Here is a 27,330-nt window from a genome sequence, read left to right on the forward strand (position 1 = left end):
TACAGGCTGATATCACCAAAATGGTTTTATTTTGGACACTGACAACATGCGCAACAATGCAACTGTATCATTACTTTGTTTGGTTTCCTTAAGTATTACTTAAGTATGCATTAAAAATACGTTTACATTTAAGAAATGTAACACATTAAAGTCCTCTGTAAACAGAACTCCTTCTCAATATATTTTCCTGCTTTGTTTCATACATAAATAACATAATCTCTAAGTTATAAATAAAACTATTAACTCTTATGACCTAAAAGTATATACAAATTTTGGAGCCTGACAAGAGTGTTTTCTTTCTGATTTTATATAAGTAACAACATGCAGTGTCTGCAATGTTTTTTAATCATATAGATGACTTATAATCAAAACCTTTATTGTCTCCCAACCTGTTCTCCCTATTACAGACGTTCCATGTACTTGGTAAAGATGCCACCATTCAAAAGTCAACGTAGTCAAAAGACTAGATTTTAAAAATAGAACAGAAGGTTCCCATTAAATATTATTAAGCCTTATTAAAATCACTTTAGTTTGTTGGAAGAACAAAATATGCTACCAAAGAGTATATGCTTGTACTATCATTTAACTGGAAAGCTAACACAATCTTAAAAAATCAGATTAAATTTGTAGTAGTCTTGGGGAAAAAGTTCATGGAAATTCTGTTAGAGGAACAGAAACCATATTATCCTAAGTTATCTAAACTTTATTTTCAACCATTACTTCAATTAGTTAAAACTTACAGGGTAAAAATAATGACACACAAAAATGACCTTAGAAAGGCATATTCAGAATTCCTGATGCAGAAAACGTGATTATTTAGTTTTTGTTTAATGACTGGAAATCTTTATTCCTTCAGAAAATAGTTAACATTATTTATTGAATGTCACCACCTGTTTGATGATTTACTAGATAACCACTCAAGGTATTTTATTAAGTAAGCACTCAAATTATTTTTATTTAACAAAAGTAAAAAGACTTTTCATGTTGGAATTGTTTCATTATGAATTAAAAACTTAGAAAAACATTCTCAATTAATACCTTCCCTAAATTTAAATGAATCAAATGACAAATACTAAGCTAAGCAGTCATTACCTTTAAAATTTCAGTTTTCTAAAAGTTTTACTCTTCAGTCAATATTAATATGATCTGGGTAACACTACTAACTGCCACTCAAACTTGATGCTTAAAAAAAGAAATATTCTTTGTTAAAGAGCAGATTAACAACACGTTTTCCATGTTCTTATAAAAAACAAGATTCTGATATGCATAATGAATCTAAATCAAAAATCCACACATGGTAGCGGAAATCCTGTCAACTTTCAGCTTAATACAACATAAATCCACAGTTATTTTGCATAAACAATTCAAAATTTAAGTTTATAATGGAAATGTCAACAAGTCTTAACTACAACATTACTGCTGATGGGTTCCACTATAGTTCACCCAGGCACAGCAGATGTGCACATCTGATAGACAGACTGCTTAGAAAATTAAAGCTATCAGAGCTATAAATTAGGAATACATAAATATGAACACAGCAATGCCAAAGCATTAGAGCGGTTAAAGAAAAAAAAAAAAGATGTGATGTAAACACAACTGATCGTTTTCTCTGTAAGCCACTTTCCACTGATTTATAAAGCTATGGATTTATAATTCTTTTAAAAAGGACAATGTTTCCACATTGCTACATGCAGTGATTTCATCGTATGTTCTTGACTACAATGCAACCTCAATCTTCTTACACAGCTTGACATAGCCCATCAGGATTTCTTCAGAAAGTCAGCTTGTCATATTTTCAGCAGCCTAGAACAAGAAAGTATGATTCAGTATAACAAAACCATAGGGGGTGGGGGGAAACACCATGGAAATACATTAGTCAATATTGCACTGTCATTAACAAACAACTCTTCCCTCACATATAGCAAAGCACTTTTATCAGCATGATGCAGCAGCTTTCACTTTTTGCAGTACATTATTAGAACTACCATTTGAACTGATTGCTAGGCTAACAGTGGAAAATTACTGTGTTTGTGCTCAGTCACTCAGTTGTGTCCAAATTTTTGTGACCCCGTGGACTGCAGCCCGCCAAGCTCCTCTGTCCATGGAATTTTCCCGCAAGAGTACTGGAGTGAGTTGCCATTTCCCACTCCAGGGTATCTTCTCAACCCAGGGATTGAACCCATGTCTCTTGAGTCTCCTGCATTGGCAGGTGAAGTTTTTTACCACTGCACCATGTGGGAAGTCCAAATTGCTATATAATCTTAAATAACAGTTAATGTAAAAATACAGCAAGCACTACTTGAAAAATTAACTTATAGAAGTCATCATCCAGTCTTTATTAGTTTGTTTCTATATGTTTCGTTACAGTGCGAAAAGGGAATTAAGAATGAAAAAGATCTGTTATGCTGTAACGCAAAGGAATAAAAAAGGAATAAAAAAGGCAAAAGAGGATAATGAATACGTGGCTAATACAGCTTTACCTAAACCACCATTCCTTACCCTTTCCCTGATTATTCTGTAGAAATTTCCAGACACCATTATCATTCACCAGCAAATTATTTTATATGCATTTCTAAAAGACAGGATTTAAACAAGCAATTTCTCAAGGCCAAATATGGAAATGTTGAATTTAAATAAGTTTAATCTTAGAAGTACACGGTAAACTCAATTCATTTATATTTCAACCTCCTAATTAAAACTTGTTTTTTAATATTCAGTCTAAGTTCAGAGGTCCTTCAAGGAAATTCCTTAAGATACTTGGAAAGTTGTAGATAACTAAATATGAGACATTCTTGTCAACAGAACCTGCCGTGTTTTTCTATATAGCTGGTTGTTCATCTTTCTCTTTCTGGGTTTACTATTCACAAGAATTAGGACCTAGTTTGAACAAAAATTGCCCCTTTTTCAAAAAGGCTTCTTCTTTCCACCCTTATAGGTTCTTATGACCCTTTAAGCAGTATTCTCCCTGCTCCGATTTTCATACTAATTTTAGAGTTTCCTCTCCCAAGATACAATGCAACATGTCTTTTCATTTGAATTAGGCAAGCCGTCAACCTTGTAGAGCATTCATGTTAAATGTGTGTGGAACTACTTTGCAGTTGAAAGGAAGACAGCAATCCTAAAAACTCACCCAGTTTCCAGACAGTCATTAAAAGACTCCACAAGTGTATACACAGTGGTCCTGGGGAAAACCCACATTAGAGGTCTTCTCTCCAGACTTTCCATTGCCCAGGTTTATTCCCTCCGTTGTGAGGATGGGTGGGACACGGGACTTACTTCGTCCCTCATTTCTCTGCCAACTACAAATTCTACAGCGCCAATGTCCTCATGCTGCAGTGAGGAGATACATCACATGCTCTAAGATATCAGTGATAGTACAGGACAGCTTCAAAAGGAAACACACGGCTTAGTGTGTCTGAAGTCACCGACTGTGTGTAATTCAAGGCACCATGGCAAGAAAGTAGAAACTATGGGAAAATGAGTTTTGCCCACAATTTCTGAAATCAGAATCTATAAATGACTGCCAACACATAAATACTAGCATTGAGGAGACAACACAAAAATTCAGTGTTGATGATAAAAGTAACATTCATAAAAATAAAGTCTAGTTTTAAAAGAAATACACGTGATTAACAATTCTATTTATGCTGTGGCAAATAAACACAAGGCAATCTGTCTATCACTGTTAGGAAATTTATCTATCTGGGTGACACACAGCTAGCTGCTTTTACTATAATATACACACACATACATGGATACATATAAAATACAACACCTATATACAAATCTAAAAGATTTGAAAGAGAAAAACAAAATAATTAGTAAAATTATTATAATTTTCTTCATATTGAAGAACAGAAGAAAAAACTACGTTTCAGAGCAACAATTCCTTGCAACATTTCATCACATCCTTGATTTATATTGTACATGGTCTAAAACAGAGATGAGTACCCTACAATTAAATTCTAATCACTAGGATGTCTAGGTAAAGATAATACAATGCAGCAAGAAGAGTTTCTCCTTACTCTATTTATCACACTAAGAGAAATAAACAAAAAATATGAGGAAAAAAATTCATGAGCAGCAACCACACAAAAGAGAGAACCTATGCATATTAAGGCACTAAGGCTGGGGCAGGGTAAGGTGGTCAAGAGAAGACAGGTGTGGCTGAGTGCAGTTCTGAACCAACCAGCTCCCAACCCAGACCCAGCAGGAGCAGTTAGGAGAGAACAGACTTTGATCTGGAGAGAATCAACCTGAGGAAGTTTATTCATTTTTAATTCAATGAGATTAACTGTAATATATTTGTTTTCAAAGTAGCATGAGACCAGCTAGGATGATGTTAACCAAATATTATCAGTGGTTATCTACTGGTGATCTTGAATGATTTTCGTTTCCTTCTTTGTATTTTCTGATCTAAATATTTAAAAATTACCAAAAAAAAAAAAAAAAAATTACCAACATGAATTACTTTTATACAACTTAAATAGCTTTCAAACATTACTTTCAAGAAAAAATTCTAATGAACATTTCTTCTTTACTGGAAACTTTTCACGATCTCTTCCCCTACCTAGTTTTAGAAAGAGTCTGGTATACCAATTTTAGATTAAGGGAGAAATGTGTTTTAAGAGGCTCTGTGTGTGTATGAGACTGATTTTCCATTCAAATGGGCAACACTTTCTGATTTTTGTTCAACTTAATTGTAGTAAGTCCCCTACATGCAAATGAGTTCTTTTCTGAGAGTGTCCAATTTGTTCACAAGTCCAACAAAGTTAGCCTAGGTACCCAACTGACACAATATAGTACTGTACTATAGGTTTATAATAGTATTATTATAACTGTATAACTGTATTTTAGGTTTATAATACTTTTCACACAAATAATACATAAAAACCAAACACAAAAAATAAAGAAGCATTTTGAATCTAACAGTGCAGTACCTTGGAAAGTACAGGACAGTGGCTGGCACATAGGGAACGGCATCGAGTGAACAGGCAAGAAGAGTTACTTATGGTGAGGGAGAGGATGTGGGAGACGGGAGAGCTGAAGGATGGTCAGCAACAGGAGGCAGAGGGCAAGCTGAAATTTCATTAACACCTGACGTTCACAACTTGAAAGTTTGCAATGTAGCGGAGTTACTGCATTGACTTTGCCTTCAGAGTTCATTATAATCCACTGAATGTGGAATAACCGGTACGTCAAAGCTGAAAAAGTTATGTTAAACAGGCACTTCTGAATCTCCTAATACCTTGATTTTCATTCTAAGAAGCTATGTTGTCTGCCCTCTACCTTTCCAGCTAGGCTACTTGTCTCCGCTTCCTTCACATCAGTCAATCTGCGTTAATACAAACATTTCTTGCTATTCTGCCTCCCTATTCCCTTTCGAACTTCAGCATAGCTGAATAAACATTTTTGTGGTTGTGGAAGATGTATATTAAATAAATCCTCTTCCACTGAAATTTCAGAAATTTACTAATAAAAGGCTATGATACCTCTTATGTTATGAAAGGGTATTAAGCCAGGGAAGGTACTTGGGCTCCAGTCCACTGGTTTGGTTCTAATCATTTCATGCTTTTTCAAATAGCAGGCTCAGATATTTTTTAGAACTTACTGTAGGCAGAAACTTAGCAGGTAACAACTCTGACGTCAGAGGGTCTGAGCTCAAATCCTAGCTCAACCACCTAACTCTAAGTCTGGGGAGAAGTAAGTTAGCCACCACAGCGTCAGTTTCCTCAGGGGTAAACTATTACTAGTAGTCGTAGTAAACATCCTTGCATTGCCTATAAAGCAAACAATGCAGGCAGAGTTTAGCAAAAGCAGAATAAACACAAGCTATTCTTACTGTATTACGTAGTTATTTTTCTCTCTCTCATATGAAAGCAACAGTTGTTGAGTTAAAAAAGAAACAGAAGCTGCTGGACAACACAGGGAGCTCAGCTTGGTGCTCTGTGATGGGGTGAGAGGCTCAAGACGGAGGGGACTTGTGTGCATTTGTGGACTTGTGTGCGTTTGTATGGCAGAGGCCTCAGTTCAGTCGCTCAGTCATGTCCAACTCTTTGCGACCTCATGAACCGCAGCACGCCAGGCCTCCCTGTCCATCACCAACTCCTGGAGTCCACCCAAACCCATGTCCATTGAGTCGGTGATGCCATCCAACCAGCCTACACAACTGTAAACTGTGTTTACAACACAATGGTAAAGCAATTATCCTCCAATTAAAAATACATTTTAAAAAAGAAATAGAAAATTTGAATAGTTTTCATAATTACTTAAAAATTCATGAGAAGCCTTACATCTATATCTGACAAAAGTTCATTTCCAAAATATTTAAACAAAGACTACCCACAAAGAAGAAAAGGACAGATAACCCAGAAAAATGGGCAAGCTACATGAAAAGATATTTCACAAAAGAAAATGGCCAAAAAAAATTTTTTTTAAAATTCATTTGATCTCACTGGTACTCATAGAAATGCTAATACACAAGAAATCCAAACACAGCTACCAGAATGACTAAAATTAAAGACACTGACAATAATAAGTATAGACAAAGATGAGACGCAAGGGAAATTCATATAACCACTGTAGTCAAGTCTGGCCTTAATTCTTCACGTTGAAGATATACATAAGCTATGATTCAGCAATTCTAGTTCTCGATACACACTCAACAGAAATGCCCACACACATGTATCAGAAGACACAGACAACTAAGCTCAGAGCAGCATGTTCATGATAGCTCTGGACAGGGAGCAACCTAATATCCATTCATAGTAGGAAGGATAAATAAAAAATACTATATTTGTATAATGAAACATGATTATTACAGTGAAAAGGAATGCACTACAGCTACAAACAACAGAAATGAACCTCACAAAAATAATGTCAAATGAAAAAACTCAGTGGAAAAAAGAAACTGTGCTGTAAAATCTCACAGCAAGTTAAAAATTTTTTTATAAAATCAAACTGGTGTTTAGTGATCCATGCTTAGTCAGTGAAAATGTTAAAGTCTCTATCATAACAATTAGGACAGTAGTTATTGGAATGGGGAGCAGGAAAGAGAGGTTAGTGACAGGGGGGCATAAGGGAACTTCTAGGGTGCTGATGATGAGAACTGTACAGATGCTCTATTTATGATAATTTTTGCTCTGTAAATGTGCCTTGTTTACCTTTTGGTGTTAGATTTGATGAAAAAAAAGTTTTAAAAAGCACAAAACCAATGACCCAGATCATTGGAACTTATCAGAGATATTATTGGAACTTAATCTGAGATGGGTAAACGGCATGTCTCCTCAAAGGAAGACAAAAGGGTAGACAAAAGACAAAAGCCGCCTTCTGGTGGCCGCCAACAACCCTTGGCCTTCTCTGTCCTGTAAACGCCATCACTCCAATCTCTGCCTCTGGCATCACACGGCATCCCCTCTGTGTCCTGACAGGGTACGTGCTTTGTGTATCTGGGTCCAAATTTCCCTTGTCTTTATAAAGACACTGGTCATTAACCCATTATGATCTCATGTCAATTTGATTATACCTACAGATACAGTGGAGAAGGAAATGGCAACCCACTGCAGTATTTTTGCCGGGAGAATCCCATGGATGGAGGAGCCTGGTGGGCTACAGTCCACGGGGTTGCAAAGAGTCGGACACGACTAAGTGACTTCACTTTCACAGATACACTATTTCCAAACATGGTATATTCACAGGTACAGCACACTTAAGCATATCTTTTTTGGGGGGGTAGAAACAATATCACCCACAACAAAAGCAGAATTCTAAACATAATCAGAGACTTCTACAAAAAGAACACGGTTCAGATAGAGAATTTTGTGATCTGAACAAACACTACTGAGATCCTGGCCTTCAGAATTTCTCCTGATGATGACAGATCTTAGTTTAACCTTGTTTAGAATCATTCACATAAAATCTCAGCATTAATTGTTTTCTAAACAAAAGCATCTTCATTCAGAGTGAGTGAACATACGAATCTCTACCTTTAAGGCTTCTGTGGCCTTGCGAAGTTCCTTAATAACTGATGATAAAGCTTCTGGGTTAATTCCTTGTTCACAAAGCCGCACACATATAGACAGAGTTTCCATATCTAATCCAGTATTCAAAATTCTTGAAATCTCAAGTAGGACTGGAAAAAGACAAGAAAATGTTAAGAATAAAATCTTGTAACATTTTAAAAATGCACATGAATACTTCTGTTTTTAATTCATATAATAGTGCATCATGCCAAAGAACAGCACAGCATTCCTAGATTTGAAAACTGGCATGTAATACTGGAAAACCAGCATATAATAATGCCCTTACTTAGCTCTAGAAACTTACAAATAAATTTATAACCTCCCTCCACATAACTTTTCTATACCTTGGTTTATATTCTACTACTCATTTAGTATCTATCTAAAATTTACATATCATAGTCGATTATTCTGAACATTTTCCCACTTGTTAGCATTCTCTTACAATGTAATTTAATCATTCATGTAATATTCCATTTTAAGGAAATAACATACATTACTTAACTGCTCTGCTATATTGTTATGTGGGTCTCATGTTTCCCTGATGAAAATAATACTGTGACAAATATCTGTACATAGGAACTTAATTTTATCAGAATAAATTCCTAGAAGTGGAACTACTTAGTCAGTAATATATCATTTGGATTTTGATATGAACTATATGAAAATGACACTTTATTTTGGGATAAATGGACAAATGAACAATATTAAGCCATCCTTCAATTACAGTCTAAGTCCTTCTGAAAACTTTCAAAATATTCACGATTTTTGTGATATGGGCCCGTTCCACTTTTTCATACTTTATATTCATTTTCATCTTGAGAAGTTCAATTTGTTTTAAAAAACCTCTCTTCCATTTCTCTATTTAACCTTCTGAACACATGAAGTACTGTTCTAATGTTTTCACCTGCTAATCCTAACATCTCTATCAACTGTGGGTCAGTTTTAACAGATTAAAATTTATTATCATTGGTCACATTCTTCTGTTTTGCATACCTAATAATTTCTGACTGGATGCCAGACATTGTGAATTTTACTGTGCTGGGTGTTTGACAGTTTTGTATTTCCATACATATTCTCAAGCTTTGTAACGAGATACAGTTATCTAGAAACAGTTTGATCCTTTGGTGTCTTTTTGGGGTACTTTCCTTGCACACCGATCAATGCCTTGCTGAATACCTGAGGGAGAACATTCCATGGACCTCCAGAATTCTCTCTAGGTGCAGGTTCTTTCCTCTCAGGTACTCTGTCTTAAAAACTCTGCCTGCCTTGGTCTCCCTGAACCCTAAACTCCTGCTCAACTCAAGGTGTCTGCTGGGTTTTGCCTGAGTTACTCCCATCCTGCCACTGCACTGCAGCCTTGAAGGCAAAATCTTAAAAAAAAAAAAGAATATCTGATCTTGTCACATTCCTGTTTTAAATGCAGTAGCTTCCCAGAGTTCTCACATCTTCAATAGGGCCTTAGTATATTCTCATGTCTGCCTCATCTCATACTTCACAACCATTTATCCCCCTTAATTACACTGTCTTTACATGAGCCTTTCAGTCTCATTTACCAAGTTCTTCCCAGTGTAAGTTAAGACCTGGGGAGGAGGAGTCCAGATAAGTTATTGCAATTATGGAGAGACTGGTAGGTGGCATGGACAGAAGAGATTAATACAAATGGTCAAATCTGAGATGAGTGAAGAACTGAAGAAGCTTAGTGAAGGAGGGAAGTAGGGGACGCCTCACATTAGTGAGTAAGGGGATTGATGGCGGGAGCACGGGCTATATGTTTGCTTCACTGACACTGCCTTGCACACTGTGGACTCTCTTCGCTCCTTTTGCTAGTTTACAACTTGATATAAGTCAACTGTGGATTGAAAATATTTGGGAAAAAAAATTCGAGAAAGTTCGCAAAAGCAAAACTTGAGTTTGGCGTGTATGCGCAGGCAACCATTAACGTAGCATTCGCATTTATTAGGAATTATAAATAACCAAAAGATGATTTAAAGTACACAAGAGGATGCTGCTGCTGTTCAGTCGCCCAGTTGTGTCCGACTCTGCAACACCATGGACCGCAGCTTGCCAGGCTCCTGTCCACCGGATTTCCTAAGCAAAAATACTGGAGCAGGCTACCATTTCTTTCTCCAGGTGATCTTCCCAACCCAGGGATCAAACCCGAGTCTCCGACTTAGCAGGCAGATTCTTTACCACTGAGTCACTGGGGAAGCCCCCATACAAGAGGATGAATGTAGGTTATAGGCAAACACTTAGCCATTTTATATGATAGACCTGAGCATCCACAGATTGTGGTATGGGTGGGTGGGTGAGGGTGTCTTGAACCCAATTTCCCTGCAATTACTGAGGAACAACTGTCACACTGAAGCCTCTAGTAGGGAAGAAGTAAATTTTAATCACCATTGCTAAAAACGTAATTTGTTATTACTGTCGCTAAGTCATGTCTTACTCTTTTGCAACCCCATGGACTGTAGCCTGCCAGGCTCCTCTGTCCATGGGATTTCCCAGGCAAGAATACTGGAGTGGGCTGCCATTTCCTTCTTCAGGGATCTTCCTTCTCCAGGGATCGAACCCATGTCTCCTACATTGGCAGGTAGATTCTTTACCACTGAGCCACCAGGGAAACCCCTTATCCAACAGACCCTATACTAAATCTGGCCAGGATCAATCAGGTTTCTTTCAGTGATCTGTGCAGATAATAACAAAGTCCACCACTTCCTCCCATCTAAAGTATCTTTATCAAAACGCTTTTTCACAATAAAATTACAAGTGTTCATAGCTCAATTTTATAATCCTTGCAAATCATCTGACATTAATTAAAAGATGAAATCACTTAGCTGACTCTAATTCTGATGGGAGGGAGGGAGGAAAAGGATGAGGAGAAATACACTAGATCTTGAAGCAGCGCTGTCAGACTCAAAAAGTTTTGAACACTTCAGTTTGGGTCTCATGGATAGATTTAAATACATGGAAACTCCACATTAACAGAATTTCAAAAAACACTGGTGCTTATGTAGGTCAGCCCAGTCCCTTGGGCAAATTAACGTTCTATTTCTGGCAGTGAGAGTGGAGAAAGGTGGGATTATTAAAGGACTGCATTGAGGACTTTTTCAGTTGAATATGTGGTCAGTTCTTAACAGTGCAAGTGTCACTGTTTCCCTTTGTGCCTCAATCATTATAGACAGCCTGGAAAATATTTTCATTAACTTTGCAAAACTTCGCATTTTGACTGACTGTTTTGGATTCAATTATGATTCAAGAGATGCCAGTGTGATCCCTGGATTGGGAAGATCCCCTGGAGGAGGAAATGGCAACCCCCTTCATTATTCTTGCCTGGGAAATCCCACGGATAGAGAAGTCTGGAAGGCTACAGTCCATGGAACGGCAAAGAGTTGGACATACCTGAGTGAGTGAGCATGCCTGCATGGCAGATAGCAATGGACAGGACAGGACCTAACTGCCACTTAACAGATGTTGATACACTGCCAACCTGGGGCCTTCCTTTTTACCTTCTGATTTGGGGACCCACTGTGTATGGAAGAGCAGTGTTCTCTACTTTGCACACTCTCTCCTCCAGTGTTGGTTGAGAAAAAATAATCTGGTCTTTCTTCACTTTTTCATATTCTAACACTATAATCTTCAATGCTCTCAGTGAAAACCTTGATGATGCAGCCAATAAAAATGATCCGTTCTCATTTCTGTATCAGTAGTTTCATCAGAGAGAAAATGCCAGCTTTCTATTCAAATGGAATCCTGTGCCCATATAATAAGGAACAGTTAATCTAAGAAAATTGACTACAAGTCAGGCCTCAAATACACTTCACACTGTTCAGAAACCACATTGGTTTCCAAGCAAAGATGTAAGACAGTAATGGTGTACACTAGTTTCTAAGTGCACAAATCCACTTACAAAATAAAATAAGCTCTGCTGTTTCAAGAAGGACGGGAAAATAGGATGAATTAACAGAATAGGATGGTATTAACAAAATTCCATTTTTCAGAAAAAGAGAAAAGCAGATACTGAGTAAAAAATTAGATGCAAAGGCTCTATTAATAAAAAAAAATTCTTTTAAAAGCAGAGCAGCAGAGAGTGCAAAGAAAGTCATAAGCCTTATCACAAGTCCCCATAAAGAAGGGGCTCTAACAGGAAGTGGAGCCTACAGTGAAGGAGCCAGAGATAGGACATGAAGGCTGACACTGCTTGAGAATTTCATGGTTTGAGAGACAGCAGTTCATGTGGGTATCCCTTGGAAAACGCAAAAAGCAAAATTGAACATCACACATATACAAGTGCAGGCAAATAAAATGGGGACAGCAAAAGGGATCGTGGAATGATGTTTATATACGAAAACAGTGCAGGAACTACCTGTTAATGGTCACCTTCGAGATGCCTTTATCAGGTGACCTTATTTAAATATTTAGAATAATCCTAGGAGGTAGTATGTGGCTTCTCTGGTGGCTCAGACGGTAAACAATCTGCCTGCAATGCAGGAGACCCGGGTTCGATCCCTAGTTGAGAAGATCCCCTGGTAGAGGGCCTGGCAACCCAACCCACTCCAATATTCCTGAGTTAAGAATCCCATGGACAGATGAGCCTGGCGGGCTACAATCCATGGGGTCGCAAAGAGTCGGACATAACTGAAGCGACTTAGCACTCACGCAGCACGAGGTAGCAATCTTGTTTTACGGGGTTAAAAAAAAAAAAAAAAAAGCAGTCTCAAAGATGTTTAAATGACTTGTCCAAGCCTACACCAGGGCTATAAAGTGTCAGAGCCGGCAATAGAAAGGAGGGAAAGGATAACTCCAAGACACTTTTTCCCTCTATTACTTGCGGGCATTTTTACCTGCGTGCTCCCTGCTGCAAAACAGGTAAATATGCCCACGGTCTCCGGACACCGGCATCACCGGCTCCAGGACTAAACGGGGGCAACTCTGATTAAAGCACATATTCCTTCACGGGGTAGGTATTTAACACGCTCCTGCTGCAGCGCAAGGTACAAGGAGGGATGGAGCGGTGACCAAACATCGGAAGCCACTGTCCACAAGAAGCTCAGTCTGGGGCGCTTCGGCGGCGATCCCCTCACTGGATGCGGCGCGCGGGGTGGGCGGGGCGCGCGAGACCAGCGCAGGAGAAGGGATGCGGGGAACCGGCGCGGAGGGAGCGTGGTGCAGGGACCAGCCGTGACTTGAGATCGCGCGAGAAAGGTCGCGGGGACTGGGCGCGGGAGAGGGCGCGAGATGAGCGCTCCGGGGAAAGCACTCGAGGCGGGAAACGGGCGGCGCGCGGGGTCTGGTGCGGGAGGGACCAGGCGCGCGCCGGGCTGACGTGTGGCCGCAACGCCGTGCGCGCGACAAACTACGCAGGAACTGAGAGACGACTCTCAAAGGATGGAGCCATCAGCTCTGGGGCCCTGGAGGGCCCCTTGGGAGGATGTCCAAAGATGCCGATCGGGGCAGGAAGTGGACCTGAAGTCCTCGTGGGCCCAGCCCCGTCCCAGGGCCTTGGCTCTGGGGAACAGAGGCAAGGTAAAGGGGGCGAAACGGGCACTCACTGTCCATGGTCTCCCTCACCGCATTCAGATTCGCTGCCGCTGCCGCCGACCCGGCGCCACTGCTGCTAGCCATGGCGGAGGCCGAAGGAGGCGGGCGAAGGGCCTGACCCGGAACTGGAGCGCCTTCCTTTCTCCTGGGCAATCACACCGCGCGTTCCCGGCTCACGCCGGGCAGGCTCCGCCCCTCGCGCTGATCGCCAGCGTGAGGCTGCGTTGATTTGAATTTGGAGCCGCGGTACTCTGGGCGGAACGCGAAGAGAGGAGTTGCCATTCGAATTTACTACGCGGCCTCGCGGAGATTGGCTGGTTCGCGGACAGCGGTACAACGCGATTGGCCAGTCGCGTACAAGGCCCGTGCCCTGGTTGGCCTGAGACAGCGCGGAAGCGGGGAGTTAAAGAGTCTGTGCCTGTCGTGGGAGCTTACCCGGCACCGTCGGGAGCGCCCTGGAGCCGCTTTAGGGGGGCTTCCTTTTTATACACACAACTAGGTATGTTCTTTGTGGTTCCTGGCCTTTCCTCCTGTCGAGTTGGAGAACTCCGTTTGCCCTGCTCTGAACCAGCTGCACGCTCGCCTCGGGATGAATGAGAGCTGCCGGGGAGTGGGTGCGGAAGAGGGGGGCCCAGGAAAGAGTGATCGAGTAGGGATGGGAATGACACCGGCGTCAGTGTCCTCCTTTGCCCGTCACCCGAGGAGGCTAGCTACACATAGCCTTCCGTGGAGTGGGTTCTTTTCTCTAGTTGTACCCCCCCCCCAACGGGAAATAATGTAGTCTCGCTTCCATCGTGGGAGGGTGGGGGTCTTAGCCTTTGGCTAAGGGTGTTTGAGAAGAGGCAACCCAAAGCGGTTAATTTCGTACCTCTAATCAGTCATTTCTTTTCTCATGGGGGCTAAAGTGCAAGATAGGCACCTATGCACAAAGAGACCAGAGATTTCCTCGTCTCTTATTTGCTGCTGCTGTTGTTCAGTCGCTCAGGCTTGTCAGATCCTTTGGGGCCCCCGTGGATTGCAGCACGTCGGGCTTCCCTGTCTTTCACCATCTCTGGGGTTTACTCAAACTCCTGTCCATTGAGTTGGTGATGCTGTAAATAACTGTTTAGTAACTGCAGTTTGTTGGGTAATTGCTGGGCTGTTGGAATTATGTACAAAGTGTTTGTTTACAGACTTGAGATAATGAATGAAAAGCTGTAGGTCTACTGTTCTTTAGCAGGAAAAGGTTTTGTGCCTATTAGAACGTTTAGTTGTCCCGAAGGGGGACCTCAACTCATTCACATTCGGTTGAGTGCTACTTACAAACCAGTTGACTTCTCTGAGCTTGTTAATTCTCCTGCAAAATTCTGTCACTAATACTTTACCCTTCTAGCTTTCAAGATTATCTAGAGCATCACACTTGTGTAAACTACAAAACAGCCCCAGGAGCTTGGTTTTGAGTTAATTCTTTTTGTGACATGTATGTTTGGTAATGGGGCTTCCCTGGTGATTCAGCTGTAAAGAATCCGCCTACCAATGGCAAGAGTCGCGAATTCGATCCCTAGATGGGGGAGATCCCTAGATGGGGGAGATCCTCTGGAGAAGGAAATGGCAACCCACTCCAGCATTCTTGCCTGAAAAATCCCATGAACAGAGGAGCCTGGTGGGCTGTACTCCATGGGGTTGCAAAAAAGTCGGACTCCACTTGGAGACTAAACAACAACCACCTTTGTTGAATACATTTTAGTTGTCAAAATGAATGTCTGTGGAACTTTGTACTTTTATTATATATACTTATGATTTCTTTTTAGTTTTTCCTCTGTGCTATGGGAGATGTCAAAGAATCAAAAATGCAAATAACACCTGAAACTCCAGGAAGGATTCCTGTTTTAAATCCTTTTGAAAGTCCTGGTGATTATTCTAATCTCCATGAACAAACTGTCTCCAGTCCTTCTGTTTTTAAATCGACAAAATTACCAGTAAGTTAGTCTCGACTACTTTTTCTAAATAACTTTAAATGTCAATCTTTCTTTACAAGTGGTAAACTGGAGTGTACTTTTTAATTCTAATGGTTATTGGTTATTATAATATAGTGACTGGGCTAAAAATGACTTAGCTCGTTATACTAATATTATATAAACTAGTTATACTGATATTCTTTTGGATTTTTGCCAGCCATTCTTAGCTTTCAATTTGTTTTTTTTAGTTAGCATTTCTTTTTTATTCAGTAGTTAGCAAGTTTCTCACAGCCGTGGGTGCCGCTTATGCTGATGGTCTAAGGACTAATACCATAATAGAGAAGAAACTATTTCAGCTAATTATTTTCAGGTATTCAGCAAATTTTGTTTGAATGCTATGTGTCAGGTACAGTTCTTGACTACAGAGGTTACATCTTGAACAAGTCATAAAACAGTAATTCTCAGAGAGCTTGTACTCTGTAGCAGGGGTCAGCAAACTTTTTCTGTTAAGGGCCAGATAGTAAATATTTTAGGCTTTGCAGATCATCTGGTTGCTGTTACAATTACTCACCTCTGCCTTGTATTATAGAAGCAACCATTGGTAGTATGTTAACAGTAAATGTGGCTGTGTTGCAGTAAAGCTTTATTTATGGACACTGACGAATTTCATTTATAATCTTCACATGTGAAATGCTAATATTATTTTGGATTTTTGTCACCCATTCTTAGCTTGCAGATTGTTTGAAAAGAAGTCAACCTGTACTCTAATTAGATAGGCAAGACTAGACTGGCAACCTCAAGAGAGTATGTTATGTGCTATAACAGAAGGCTGATATAGAGGGGAATAGTCTCTTTAATAGATTAGGGAAGGCTTCCTCTCTTTAGCTTCTTTTTACTGTTATTGACTACAATGGAAAAGTTCTTTGAAGTCTGATCTTCTGACTTAGCAAATTATCTAGAAAACTGCAAACTGTGTCCTTTTGTTGCTAGCTACACCTGCGTATCTACGTGAAGCTAGTTATGCACTAGAGGAAAGTTTTACAGTTATACACTTCATATTGAATCATTATGTGGCCTCATGATTTTAAATTGAATGGTATTCAATTTTAGTTAATTTTAATAAAAATAACAAAATGACTGCAACTTAATCCTCAAAGCAAGAGTGCATGACGGACATCTTGGATTTTTAAGTCTGATTTTTCAAAAATATATTCCAAATTTGTAAACAAAATTCTAATTGTAGAATTACAAAAATAAACTTTTGGTTTATTGGATAGTTGAATACAGAAAAGCAGCACTGGTTACCACTCAATTATTTATTGCATATTTTATGAGCTTTTGCAAATATGTGCTTTTTGTAGTTAGGACTTTGTATAATTTCAATTCATTCCTGGTGAAAATAAAGGCTTTTGATAACTCTAAGGGATTTTTAGTTTTATTTGGGTGTATTGCATCACTGTTGAGAGTTATTTGTGGAATTTCTATATCTTTAATATGATGTGATTTTTCTATTATTATGTAATTTCAGCAGTCACCCAGATGGAATGTCAAGTCAATTGATTTAGTGTTATCTGCTTACCATTTGACTTTTAATTTAGTGGTAAAGTCAAATATCTGTAAGATATTTTTATATTATAACCGTTCACATTGTTTTTGAAGCTGACATTTGAAGTTAGCATTTTGATGCACTGTTATATGCTTTTGCTCATAAGATCACTTTCTTTTGTTAAGACTCCAGGGGAATTTAGATGGTCTATTGATCAACTAGCTGTAATAAATCCTGTAGAGATAGACCCAGAGGACATTCATCGTCAAGCTTTATACCTAAGTCGCTCTCGGTAAGTTTTCCTTTCTTGTTCTTAAGTGTAATAACATGTCTTATCAGTCCAAGGTGATGAATAATTCTTTTCCCTTTAATTTTAGAATTTAATCACCCAAAGATGTACACGTGTTGAGGCGCTCTTGCAAATATTCGTCTGGCTGTTGTACCCCTTCTTCTCTTGACTTGGTAGCTTGATGACGATCCCCTTGTAATTAATCCTCATCCAAAGTGCTCAAGAAAGGGACTAGAATGGGGATAGAGTGTAAACGGATTTTACTTAACGCTGGATGATACCTTTGATAGGGAAAGTGAAAAGTATATCAAAAAGCACATGTGTCACAAATGAGACGAATTTTTTGTGTTACGCAAACCATATGTCTTATTTTGCCTCCTCTCTTCAGTATGTTGAAACGTGAACAGCCAAGAGAAATTTATTGAGCGCTGTAGGGGACCCCGAAGCAGTACAGGAGGTTATTCCTGCCCTTTAGACTCAACAAGTTGTGAAACAACATTTGTATGCTAGTAAATTAGGTGTCATCTGAGCAGGTTTATGAAAAGACTTGGTGTATTTCAGTAAATAGACCTTTAACATAGAAGAGGGGACAAGACCCTGATTTTAATTTAACTCATGTAATTCAGTAAATGGTTATGGTTTCTACCGAGGATAGTGAGTATACCCTTAAAACATGTTGATTCATTCTTAGAAATAAGCATAGGCTTCCAGTGCCTCTTCCTCACTAACCCAAGTTCCCTCTTTCAGAGCTTCCCACCTTTTTCATGCCATGCTATATATGAGAACTGCAAGTTCTCTAAAAATGAGAACTGCAAGGTATCCTGGTGTAAACAAATGAGTCTGTCCACATTGGAGGTGAACAGTCCTGAAATCCCTTCCCTGCTTCGCCCGCCAAGGGTCCATTGAGGGCACACCAGTCATAGTGAACAGTGTATGCGTCATGCTGGTGTTCTGTGGTGTACGGGTGAAGACGCCCTGCCCTGTATGACTTCTCAGACCCTTCCGTCATCTATCTCTACAATATTTGGCCAAAATGATTTTCACTGCTTCCAGCCATCACCTGAATATCTCAGGTTGTTGAAGTCCTCTGATGAAGCAGCAGTAGGTTTCTGAATTAAGTATTGCTAGATCAGAGCTTACTAATATTGTACGCTGTTTTTATGCCCTGAGATCTCTGTGATGTCCACGCTAAGAGGAAGAGCCCTGAATTAAAAGTCTCATAATGGCTGTTCAAATGGAGATATGTGGATTCTAACTTAGTCTATTTTCTCACAATTCCTTTATTTATAAATCCACTTGATTTTAATTTTTAATACATGTACATTATTATAAGCTTTGTTAAGGTACAAATTAGATAAAAAAAAATTTGGACAGAAAAAGGTGTCTTATGGAGTTATTCATGGTAGCAAATACTCTCTCTGGGGAAGGATTAGGGAAGTGGTCCTTCAAGGCTAACTGCTGAGTCCTTGGCAAGTATATGCCTTGTCCTTGAGACCTGACAATATTAAATCTTATAAGTAATAAATTTGTGGTGCTATAATTGCATATTCTATCAAAGTGGGAAAAAAGAATTCATTTGGACAAAATTTTATATTTCACATTTTATAGTGTTGATATTTAATTTCATAATTAATAATTTTGCCTATTTATTTAGAACTGTAAGGATGATAGTCTTTTTTTCATTTATGTCAAAAGTAAGAATTGATTCCAGAATTACAACTATGATAAGCTTGCTATAATAGAAGAAAAGGGATTTGGACAGTTTTTAGATTTCTGTGGAATGACATACTTCTTAAATTGTGATTAAAGGGCACAGTTTATTCAAATTACTTTATATCTGTTGTTAATAGTAATTTAAAAATTGTATCCATGTAAGCCTTTTACTAGAAAATATTCCATTCAAACTGTGAATGGAAAAGGGGGGGCAGGTAAGCCTAATAGCACAAGGCTGACTCTCCAAATACTGTCATTTACAAAATGTGGTAAGATCCCAATTTTTCTTTTAAAATGAGCTTAACATTTGCCACTTTCTAACATGGAAGAAAACTATTTCTTTGAAAGGTTATTATTTTAAATGTTCAGTCTGCTGAAGTAATGGTATGGTTATTTTTCTATCTCTGCATAGAATAGATAAAGATGTGGAAGACAAAAGACAAAAAGCCATTGAAGAGGTAACTTGACAACGATTACTGATGGTGAAGCCAGTTAAGCATCAATTCTGCGTGCACAGCACCTCTAAGAGAGGAAGAGTTCCTTTACATCCTTTCCTGTCTCAACTTCCCCAAGCCTGTCCGTTCCCAGTATCCCTCGGAGCTCCCTTAAGACTAGTGTTTTTGAGCTGATCCAGCGCCTTTCATTGTAACAATCGGTTTAATGCTTTTCTCCCCCAAGACTGAATTCTTTTCTGGTCAAAATTCATCTTTTCCTTCTCAGGACCTAGCATAGTTTGTCTTCTTGTGCCTTTGATGAACACGAACCATTGTTTCAAGTTGGAGTAGAGAAAGCTGGATATTTTCAAGCCTTGAAAATCTAGCCTGGCCTCAGGAATGGTTTTATCTTTTGTTCTTGTTAATTCTTTAGATTTTTAAGACGTTGAATATATTTCATGAAATACAGTATACTGCTAAATAGAAAAAGTATATCACAAAGGTAGGGTTTTTTGGTTTTTTGTAAAGCTAATAAACTAAGCATTTCACTTTTTGCTTTCCTTTTTTGCTAAAATTCTTGAGAATGTAAAGGTTGTGTGTCTTAGTTATTTTTCAGAAAGTCTTCAGGCCATGGCTGTGGTTTTTTGTCCTTCCTTTTTCCCCTTACTAGTCTTCCTCTGACCTCTTCTATTTACTAGCTATGCTTGGTTCTTCTGCAGCCCAAAAGACTTGAGCTATGGCATGTTCAGAGATTCATTGAGCCCCCACGTTTCAGATATAGCCTGTTTCTTAGGAAACAGTTTCATAAGCTTTACTCCTGCTAAATATTACCTACTTGTTAATCTATCTAATAACTTCAACATTTTCATTCGAATCCAGTCACCTGATTCCTCCCTAGTTGAATATTCTCAGACTCTTTCCCGTTTCCCAACATTTTGGGAAATATGCTTCCTCTTTCAAATTCTCAACTTAATTTTAAAGGGAAATTTAAGAAAAAACTTAAGAAAATTAATTCAGAGTGAAGAGTATGGCTAATGTAGCAGAAGTTAATGTTATCAATAGCAAATTAAATTCATGTTTATATATGTGAAATACAGTAAATACATGCACATGGTGAAAATAGAAAAATCCAAACTGCAAAGAAAAACACATAAAATGAAAACAAAGAGCCTCTCATTCCCTGTCTTACTCCTTGAAAGTAATTGCTATATTTCTTAAGTGTACTCTCAGATTCATTTTGTGTATGTAATAGCTCATGTCCTTTAAATATTTGCACATAAATAGGATCATCATTCTGATACTCTTTTGCCTCCTTCTTTTTCTGCTTAATCGCTTAGGTTTTATTTTTGATTACCAGCACATAGCAATTTTTAGTAAATAGCATAGTATTCCATTATATGAATGTATCATCATCAAATCCAGCCCCTGTTGACAGATGTGTAGGTTGTGTTCAGTGCTTTTCTTCGATGAACACACTTATATCTTTATGGACTTGCTAAATCAGAGGGTTTGTGTTTTCCATTTTGGTATATTTTGCCATATTGCCTTCCCTAAAGATTGTACCAATTTGTTCTCCTGGCCATGTTACGATACTTCCTATATTCTCTTATCTGTAATACTGGCTGTTAGCAAACTGCTTATAATGCTATTCTTACTACTTTCAAATTTTTATCTTGTTATTGGATTTCCATCTCTTTCATTTTGAGTGAACTTATGCTTTGCTTCATGAGTTTGTGGGTCTTTTTTATTCCTTTTTTTTTTTCTGGGAACTGTCTGTATGTCTGCTCCCTACCTTCATTTTTTTAATGTCTTTTCTTTATGTATTTATAGGTAGTTTAGTTAGGAAATTAGTTTTTTGTCATAAGTATAGCAAAGTATAAAGAAAATGTTGTGTGTTACCTTCAAAGCATAGAGATGGGAGGGCAAAATACTGTATTACTCACTGTATTAGAGCGTTTGTATAAACGTCTTTCCTCTTTCATTCCGATATAAAGTGAATTAAGCCTAATACAGTAATACAGCTTTTATCCAAATGCTCTCTCCACTTGTTAGAGAACACCGCCCAGTGGTGTGCTGATAAATATATAACACCTGGCCCTCTGACTGGCGGGGAAGTATGAGTTTTAGTGATCTGCTGTCCATAGCACAAATACTTCAGCCATGGCCAGTTTCAATTTAGTGATGATGACATCGCTGAATGGGAAAAGAAATGTATCTGGTACACCATTATATGCAGGCATTCTACCACACAAATAAAAAAGACATACAGTAAGTCCCCTACTTTCGAACCTTCAAGTTGCAAACCAGAACCCGTGCCATCAACATCAGGCATGAGTGAAATCGCAGCTTGCCCTCCGTCTCCTGTTGCTGAGGATCCTTCAGCTCCACCGTCTCCCACCTCCTCTCCCTCCTCCGTTCAGCAACTCTTCTTGCCTTTTCACTTGATGTCAGCTCCTGTATGCCAGGAGCTGTACTATTGTACTTTCCAAGGTACTATACTGTAAGATTCAAAATGTTTTCTTATTTGCTTTTTCTGTTATTTGTGTGAAAAGTATCATAAATCTATGATAACATAGTATTACATAGATGACTGTGTTAGTTGGGTACCTAGGCTAACAGTGTTGGACTTATGAGCAAATTGGACCTGCAAACTTGCTCTTGAAACAGAACTCATTCGTTTGTAGGGGACTCTCTGTAAATAACCTCGGGAGCATAGATATTGTTACATGTAGTAAAAGAATTAGCAAGCGATGATTTCAGTTTTTATTTTATTTTTTAATAGAATTTATTTAAGTTTACATAATTTTAGTGTTGGCTTTGTTTGACAACTGATCCGCAGTATTCCTGAAAATTTTGAGAGTCCAGACAAGGTAGCTCCAACACACCTCCTCTTGGTTTACACATATACATCTGTCTTCCTTTATTCCTTCCCTCTTTATCCTCCCTTTTGTCAACGTCATCCTTCCCTCCAAAAAAACTGGGGGAGAAATGAAAGAGATTTTCTTTATGAATAATACCCGTAGCTTAATTTGCAAATTTCAAATGTAAGTGGTTGACTTGAAGCTTTAAACTTTCTCTTTATATTTTCTTTAAATTTCTTCTATTTCACCTTTGCTCACTTGGGCTTTAAGTATTAAATTTTAAAATATAACTATAAAGTCAGTATGTAGCATGTTTGATGGTTATTTAGCACAACTACCTTTTCCTATTTCATATGCCTAATTGAAGGACTTTTAATTCTAGTTTTTCACTAAGGATGTCATCGTACCCTCTCCTTGGACTGATCATGAAGGGAAGCAGCTTTCAGAGTATCATGCCAGTAAATGTGAGTGTATTAAAGATTGTATGAATAAAAATCATAAAAATAGAAAGCAGTGAATATAAAACAACATATATAGTGAAATATCAGTTTATCTGCTTTGGTGAGAAGCTTGCTATAAAATTAAATTTCTGGGATGCCAGGTTTAACTATTTAAAAGTAAGGATTCAAAACTTAACTAAAATTTACAAAATTCTTTTTTTTTTTAGCCATTCTCTTCTGAATTTAATTTTTTCTTCATGATCATTGTGAATATCAAGTTATAATGTTGGTTATAGAGACCCATAGATGCAGAAATAGTATTGGATATAGATCTGAGTTGTTAATGATTTTTGCAGTGATTTTGAAGGTTAGTTTTTTAAATGAAATCCTTAAATTGCTTTGTTTTTTCTAGTTTGCTGGTTTCTTATAGTAGTAGAGGAGGAATGGGCATTTATATGACCTCTGGGGTAGTGTAATACAGCCAGTTATCTGCAAAGTTAATAAGGAAATTGAAGGTCAAGCCAACAATCTTTCAAATGTTTTTCTACCTTCAGGAAATGGTTAGCTTATATTTGCTCTCACTGTCCTCTGAGTTGTGAGCAGTGTTCAAATACTGCTTTTATATACACATCCCTCATTTCAGTGGAATTGCTACTCTTCAGAATAGCACACATTAATAGGATACAGTATAAGAAGGAATATTTGTCCTGTTCTTTATCAAAACACAACAGTATTGGAAAGATGGGTCAATCACTTTTCATGGGCCCAGTATTCAGTGCTTTCAGTATTCTTGGAACAGCTTGTATGAAATAGGTGCTGTTATTGACCTCATTTTGTAAGTGAGAAAACCTAGTTTTCAAAAGGTTAGAGCACCTGTCCAGGGTTACAGAAATAAGGTGTCAGAACCTGGCTTTAAAGCCAAGCATTTCTTAGTTCAGATTTCAGTACTCAGTTCAGATTCATTACAAACTAAAGGTGGCGTGCGATAGCCAGTGGAGACCTGGGTTGTAGACCTTCTGTATTATAAATCGGAAGGAGTGATCTTGATCAACTTTTTCAGTGCCTTTGCTGCTGCCGCTGCTGCTGCTAAGTCACTTCAGTCGTGTCCGACTCTGTGCGACCCCATAGATGGCAGCCCACCAGGCTCCCCTGTCCCTGGGATTCTCCAGGCAAGAACACTGGAGTGGGTTGCCATTTTCTTCTCCAATGCATGAAAGTGAAAAGTGAAAGTGAAATCGCTCAGTCGTGTCCCACTCCTAGCAACCCCATGGACTGCAGCCCACCACGCTCCTCCATCCATGGGATTTTCCAGGCGAGAGTACTGGAGTGGGGTGCCATTGCCTTCTCCTCAGTTTTTTATTTCTAAAATCAAGGGGTTAAACAAGATGGTTATATGTTAGCATCCCTCCCAGCTTTGAAATTCTGTATCCAAGGTAACATCTTCATAGATACTAGGTTCCCTGCCCCCAATTTTTTAATGTTGGATTTTCGAACAGGTGAATCAACCTTCTTATGTGATCTTATTTTTAAACATCATTTTATACTTAAAGTATCCTGTTTTAAAGTGATGTGAATCAGGAAGATGGTAGAAATACCACATATAGCCTCTTTGGTATGCTCATCAAGCCCATGATGACAGAGTGTTGTGGCTGATCAGGGGAGTTGTCCAGGATGGTGTTGGAAGACAGTTCAGTTCTCTGTGGGTCTCTCATTTCTATACGTGTCATGAAGGGTGGCACGGACAGGTTTTGTTCCAAACTATCTTTTCAAGGATGTTTGTATTGTGAGCATCCTTGGAGAAGAGAGATAGAGCCTCCTTCTGGAGCAGAAGGTAGGTTTGTGTTGATGTCTAATATAACAGTGGTACTGTCTCCCTCTGGAGCAGGTTGGGTTGCAGCTTATAAGAATGGGATTTCCTAAGCTCAGGGTTCCTTGGTGGAGACATGGACCCTCTGTGTGTGCTGCATCTGCCAGGGCTGTTTCATATCGCTTCCTTAGGATTGATGGTCAAAGAGGACTGATGTGAACATGAAGCTCATGCTGCCTGCTGTGCTGAGAATAATGAAGTCCTTTGTCTTTGACCCTAAGCCTTATGTCTTCAGCCAGTGTCCATGGAACGTTGACATGCTAACTTGTCAGACCCTTCATAGTTCTTGACATATAGTAGCTATTAGCCACATGTAGCTATTTAAATTTGAATAAACTAAAATTTGAAGTTTGGTTTCCTGGTCATACATTCACATTTCAGGTGCCCAGTAGCCACACCTAGTGGCGACCATGTTGGCCCCAGATACAGAACTTTCTCCATCATCACAGAAAAAACTCTCCCGGAAAATGTGACCTTAGAATAGAGGATGGCAACCTCTATCTGTAAAGGACCAATTATTAAATATTCTAGGCTTTGCAGACCATCCTGTTTCTATTGCAGCCACTCAGCTCTACTGTACCATGAAATCAACACTGATGATACATAATGAATGAGTGTGGATGTGTTCCAGTAAAACTTTATTTACGAAAAAAGGCAACAAGACAGATTTGGCCCATGGGCAATCATTTGCTGACCCTTTATCTGGAGTAATACTGTCTGAGTTTGAGCCATGCTGTATAGCAGTATAGTTTAGTAGCTGTGTGACTTCACGTGAGTTACTTAGCTTTTCTGTGCCTCACTCTCATTACCTGTGAAATGATGGTTGTTGGGATGATTAAATGAGATGATACCTCCAAGACCGCATACTTAGCACATGGTAAGCGCTGTGTTATTTACCTAAAGAATAATAAAGGAAGTTGTGAGTTACGGGGGAAAATGATTTTGTTTGTACACGTGGGCTTTATGCTGTCAACTTTTACTATTACCAATATTTATGTAGCTGCTGCTGCTGGTGCTGCTAAGTCGCTTCAGTCATGTCCGACTCTGTGCGACCCCATAGATGGCAGCCCACCAGGCTCCGCCGCCCCTGGGATTCTCCAGGCAAGAACACTGCAGTGGGTTGCCATTTCCTTCTCCAGTGCATGAAAGTGAAAAGTGAAAGTGAAATCGCTCAGTCCTGTCCGACTCTTCGCGACCCCATGGACTGCAGCCCACCAGGTTCCTCCATCCATGGGATTTTCCAGGCAAGAGTACTGGAGTGGGATTTATGTAGCAGGGTGCTTCAATGAGTGTACTTGTTGTGTTTTATTTATGGACTTAAATGAGAATTTCTTAGAAAAGTATACACAGGCTGAGAGAATTGCTGAGCTAAAGACAATGTGTTTATCTGACTTGATTGTGCAGAGCTAGAGTACTCTCCAGAATGACCACACACCCTGCGTGCCTACCTGCAGTGTTTAGGATTCCTGTGTCTCTACACCCCTGCCAACACTTGGCTTTCAGATTTGTGCTATTCTAATGTGTTGGGGCTTCCCTGGTGGCTCAGTGGTAAAGAATCCACCTGCCAATGCATAAGACCCAGGAGACGTGTTTGATCCCTGGGTTGCTGGAGAAGGAAATGGCAACCCACTCCAGGATTCTTGCCTGAAAATGGCATGGACAGAGGAGCCTGGCAGACTACAGTCCATGGTGCAACAGAAGAGACATGACTTAACAACAACAGTGGTTTGTTTGACATTCTCAGTGATTGTTTTAATTTTCATTTCTCATATGCTCGCAGCTTTTTTATATCCTTTTGTAAAATGCCTATTTATAAATCATTCTTATTGGAGTTGTCTTTTTCTTTTTCCTTTTAATTGCTAAGATACTTCGTGTAGTTACATTGGTAGTTACATTGGTTCTAAGCATTTCACATGTCATCTATCACATGTGTTACTTTTGTTTTGATGTCTTTGGTTGGGTAGGAATTTTTATTTTGTTGTAATTGAATCCATCATTTGATTGTGGTCTTAAAGTTATGGAGTTCTTTTAGAGGAAAAATATGAGACAATTGCTATACAGTTGAACAGTGTTGTGATAATGCCAGAGTCAGGGAATTGGGAAGAACAGTCAGGAAAGAGTTTTAGAAATACCTAGAGGTAAGAAAGAGAGCCTGTTTGTTTTTTATGTTACTCAAATAATGTCTGGTTGGAGGAAAAGTGCTAGGTTTGGAAGGGCTTTATTTACACTATTAAGATGTTTGGTGAAAAAGTATGAAAGTGTTAGTCACTTGTGTCCGACGCTTCTCTGAGAGCTGTGGATGGTAGCCTGCCAACCTCCTCTGTCCATGGGATTTTCTAGGCAAGAATACTGGAGTAGGTAGCCATTCCCTTCTCCAGGAGACCTTCCCAATCCAAGGATTGAACCTGCGTCTTCCACATTGCAGGCAGTTTCTTTACCCTCTGAGCTACCAGGGAAGCTCCTTAAGGTGTTTGAACTCCAGCCTAAAGACCAAGGATGTCATAGGGTTTTTGCAGCAAAGCACCTTTATTACATTTGCCTTATAGAAGGTCACACTGCCTACAGCAAAGAAGGCATTTGAATCTAGAATTTTATTTGTTTTATTTTTTACCCATTCTGATAGTAGACATTTAATGAGAGACTTTAAATTATCCACCCACTCACTCATTCACCCATTTATTTAC

General features: G+C 39.0%; 2 protein-coding genes across 3 annotated transcripts in view; one reads left to right on the top strand and one right to left on the bottom strand.

Moving 5' to 3' along the window:
- Window positions 1-13,703, bottom strand: MZT1 (mitotic spindle organizing protein 1). The gene is made up of 3 exons (XM_043891703.1): window positions 13,571-13,703; window positions 7,986-8,131; window positions 1-1,803 (listed from the first exon to the last, which is right to left on the bottom strand). The coding sequence occupies exons 1-3, from the start codon at window positions 13,641-13,643 to the stop codon at window positions 1,780-1,782; spliced, it is 243 nt and encodes an 80-aa protein (XP_043747638.1). The 5' UTR covers window positions 13,644-13,703; the 3' UTR covers window positions 1-1,779.
- BORA (BORA aurora kinase A activator) overlaps window positions 13,668-27,330 on the top strand; it is a 26,883-nt gene continuing 13,220 nt past the window's right edge. Inside the window, exons 1-5 of one of the 2 annotated variants that reach the window (XM_043891702.1) lie at window positions 13,668-14,058; window positions 15,350-15,517; window positions 17,228-17,334; window positions 19,457-19,502; window positions 22,722-22,803. In XM_043891702.1, the coding sequence (XP_043747637.1) occupies window positions 15,365-15,517; window positions 17,228-17,334; window positions 19,457-19,502; window positions 22,722-22,803 (388 nt within the window). In that variant the 5' untranslated portion in view covers window positions 13,668-14,058; window positions 15,350-15,364. Of the gene's footprint in view, window positions 14,059-14,153; window positions 14,174-15,349; window positions 15,518-17,227; window positions 17,335-19,456; window positions 19,503-22,721; window positions 22,804-27,330 lie in introns of those variants that run through there. The other variant, XM_043891701.1, reaches the window with a different exon arrangement.

The sequence above is a fragment of the Cervus elaphus genome, chromosome 30, assembly GCF_910594005.1.
Source record: "Cervus elaphus chromosome 30, mCerEla1.1, whole genome shotgun sequence".
NCBI lineage: Eukaryota > Metazoa > Chordata > Mammalia > Artiodactyla > Cervidae > Cervus > Cervus elaphus.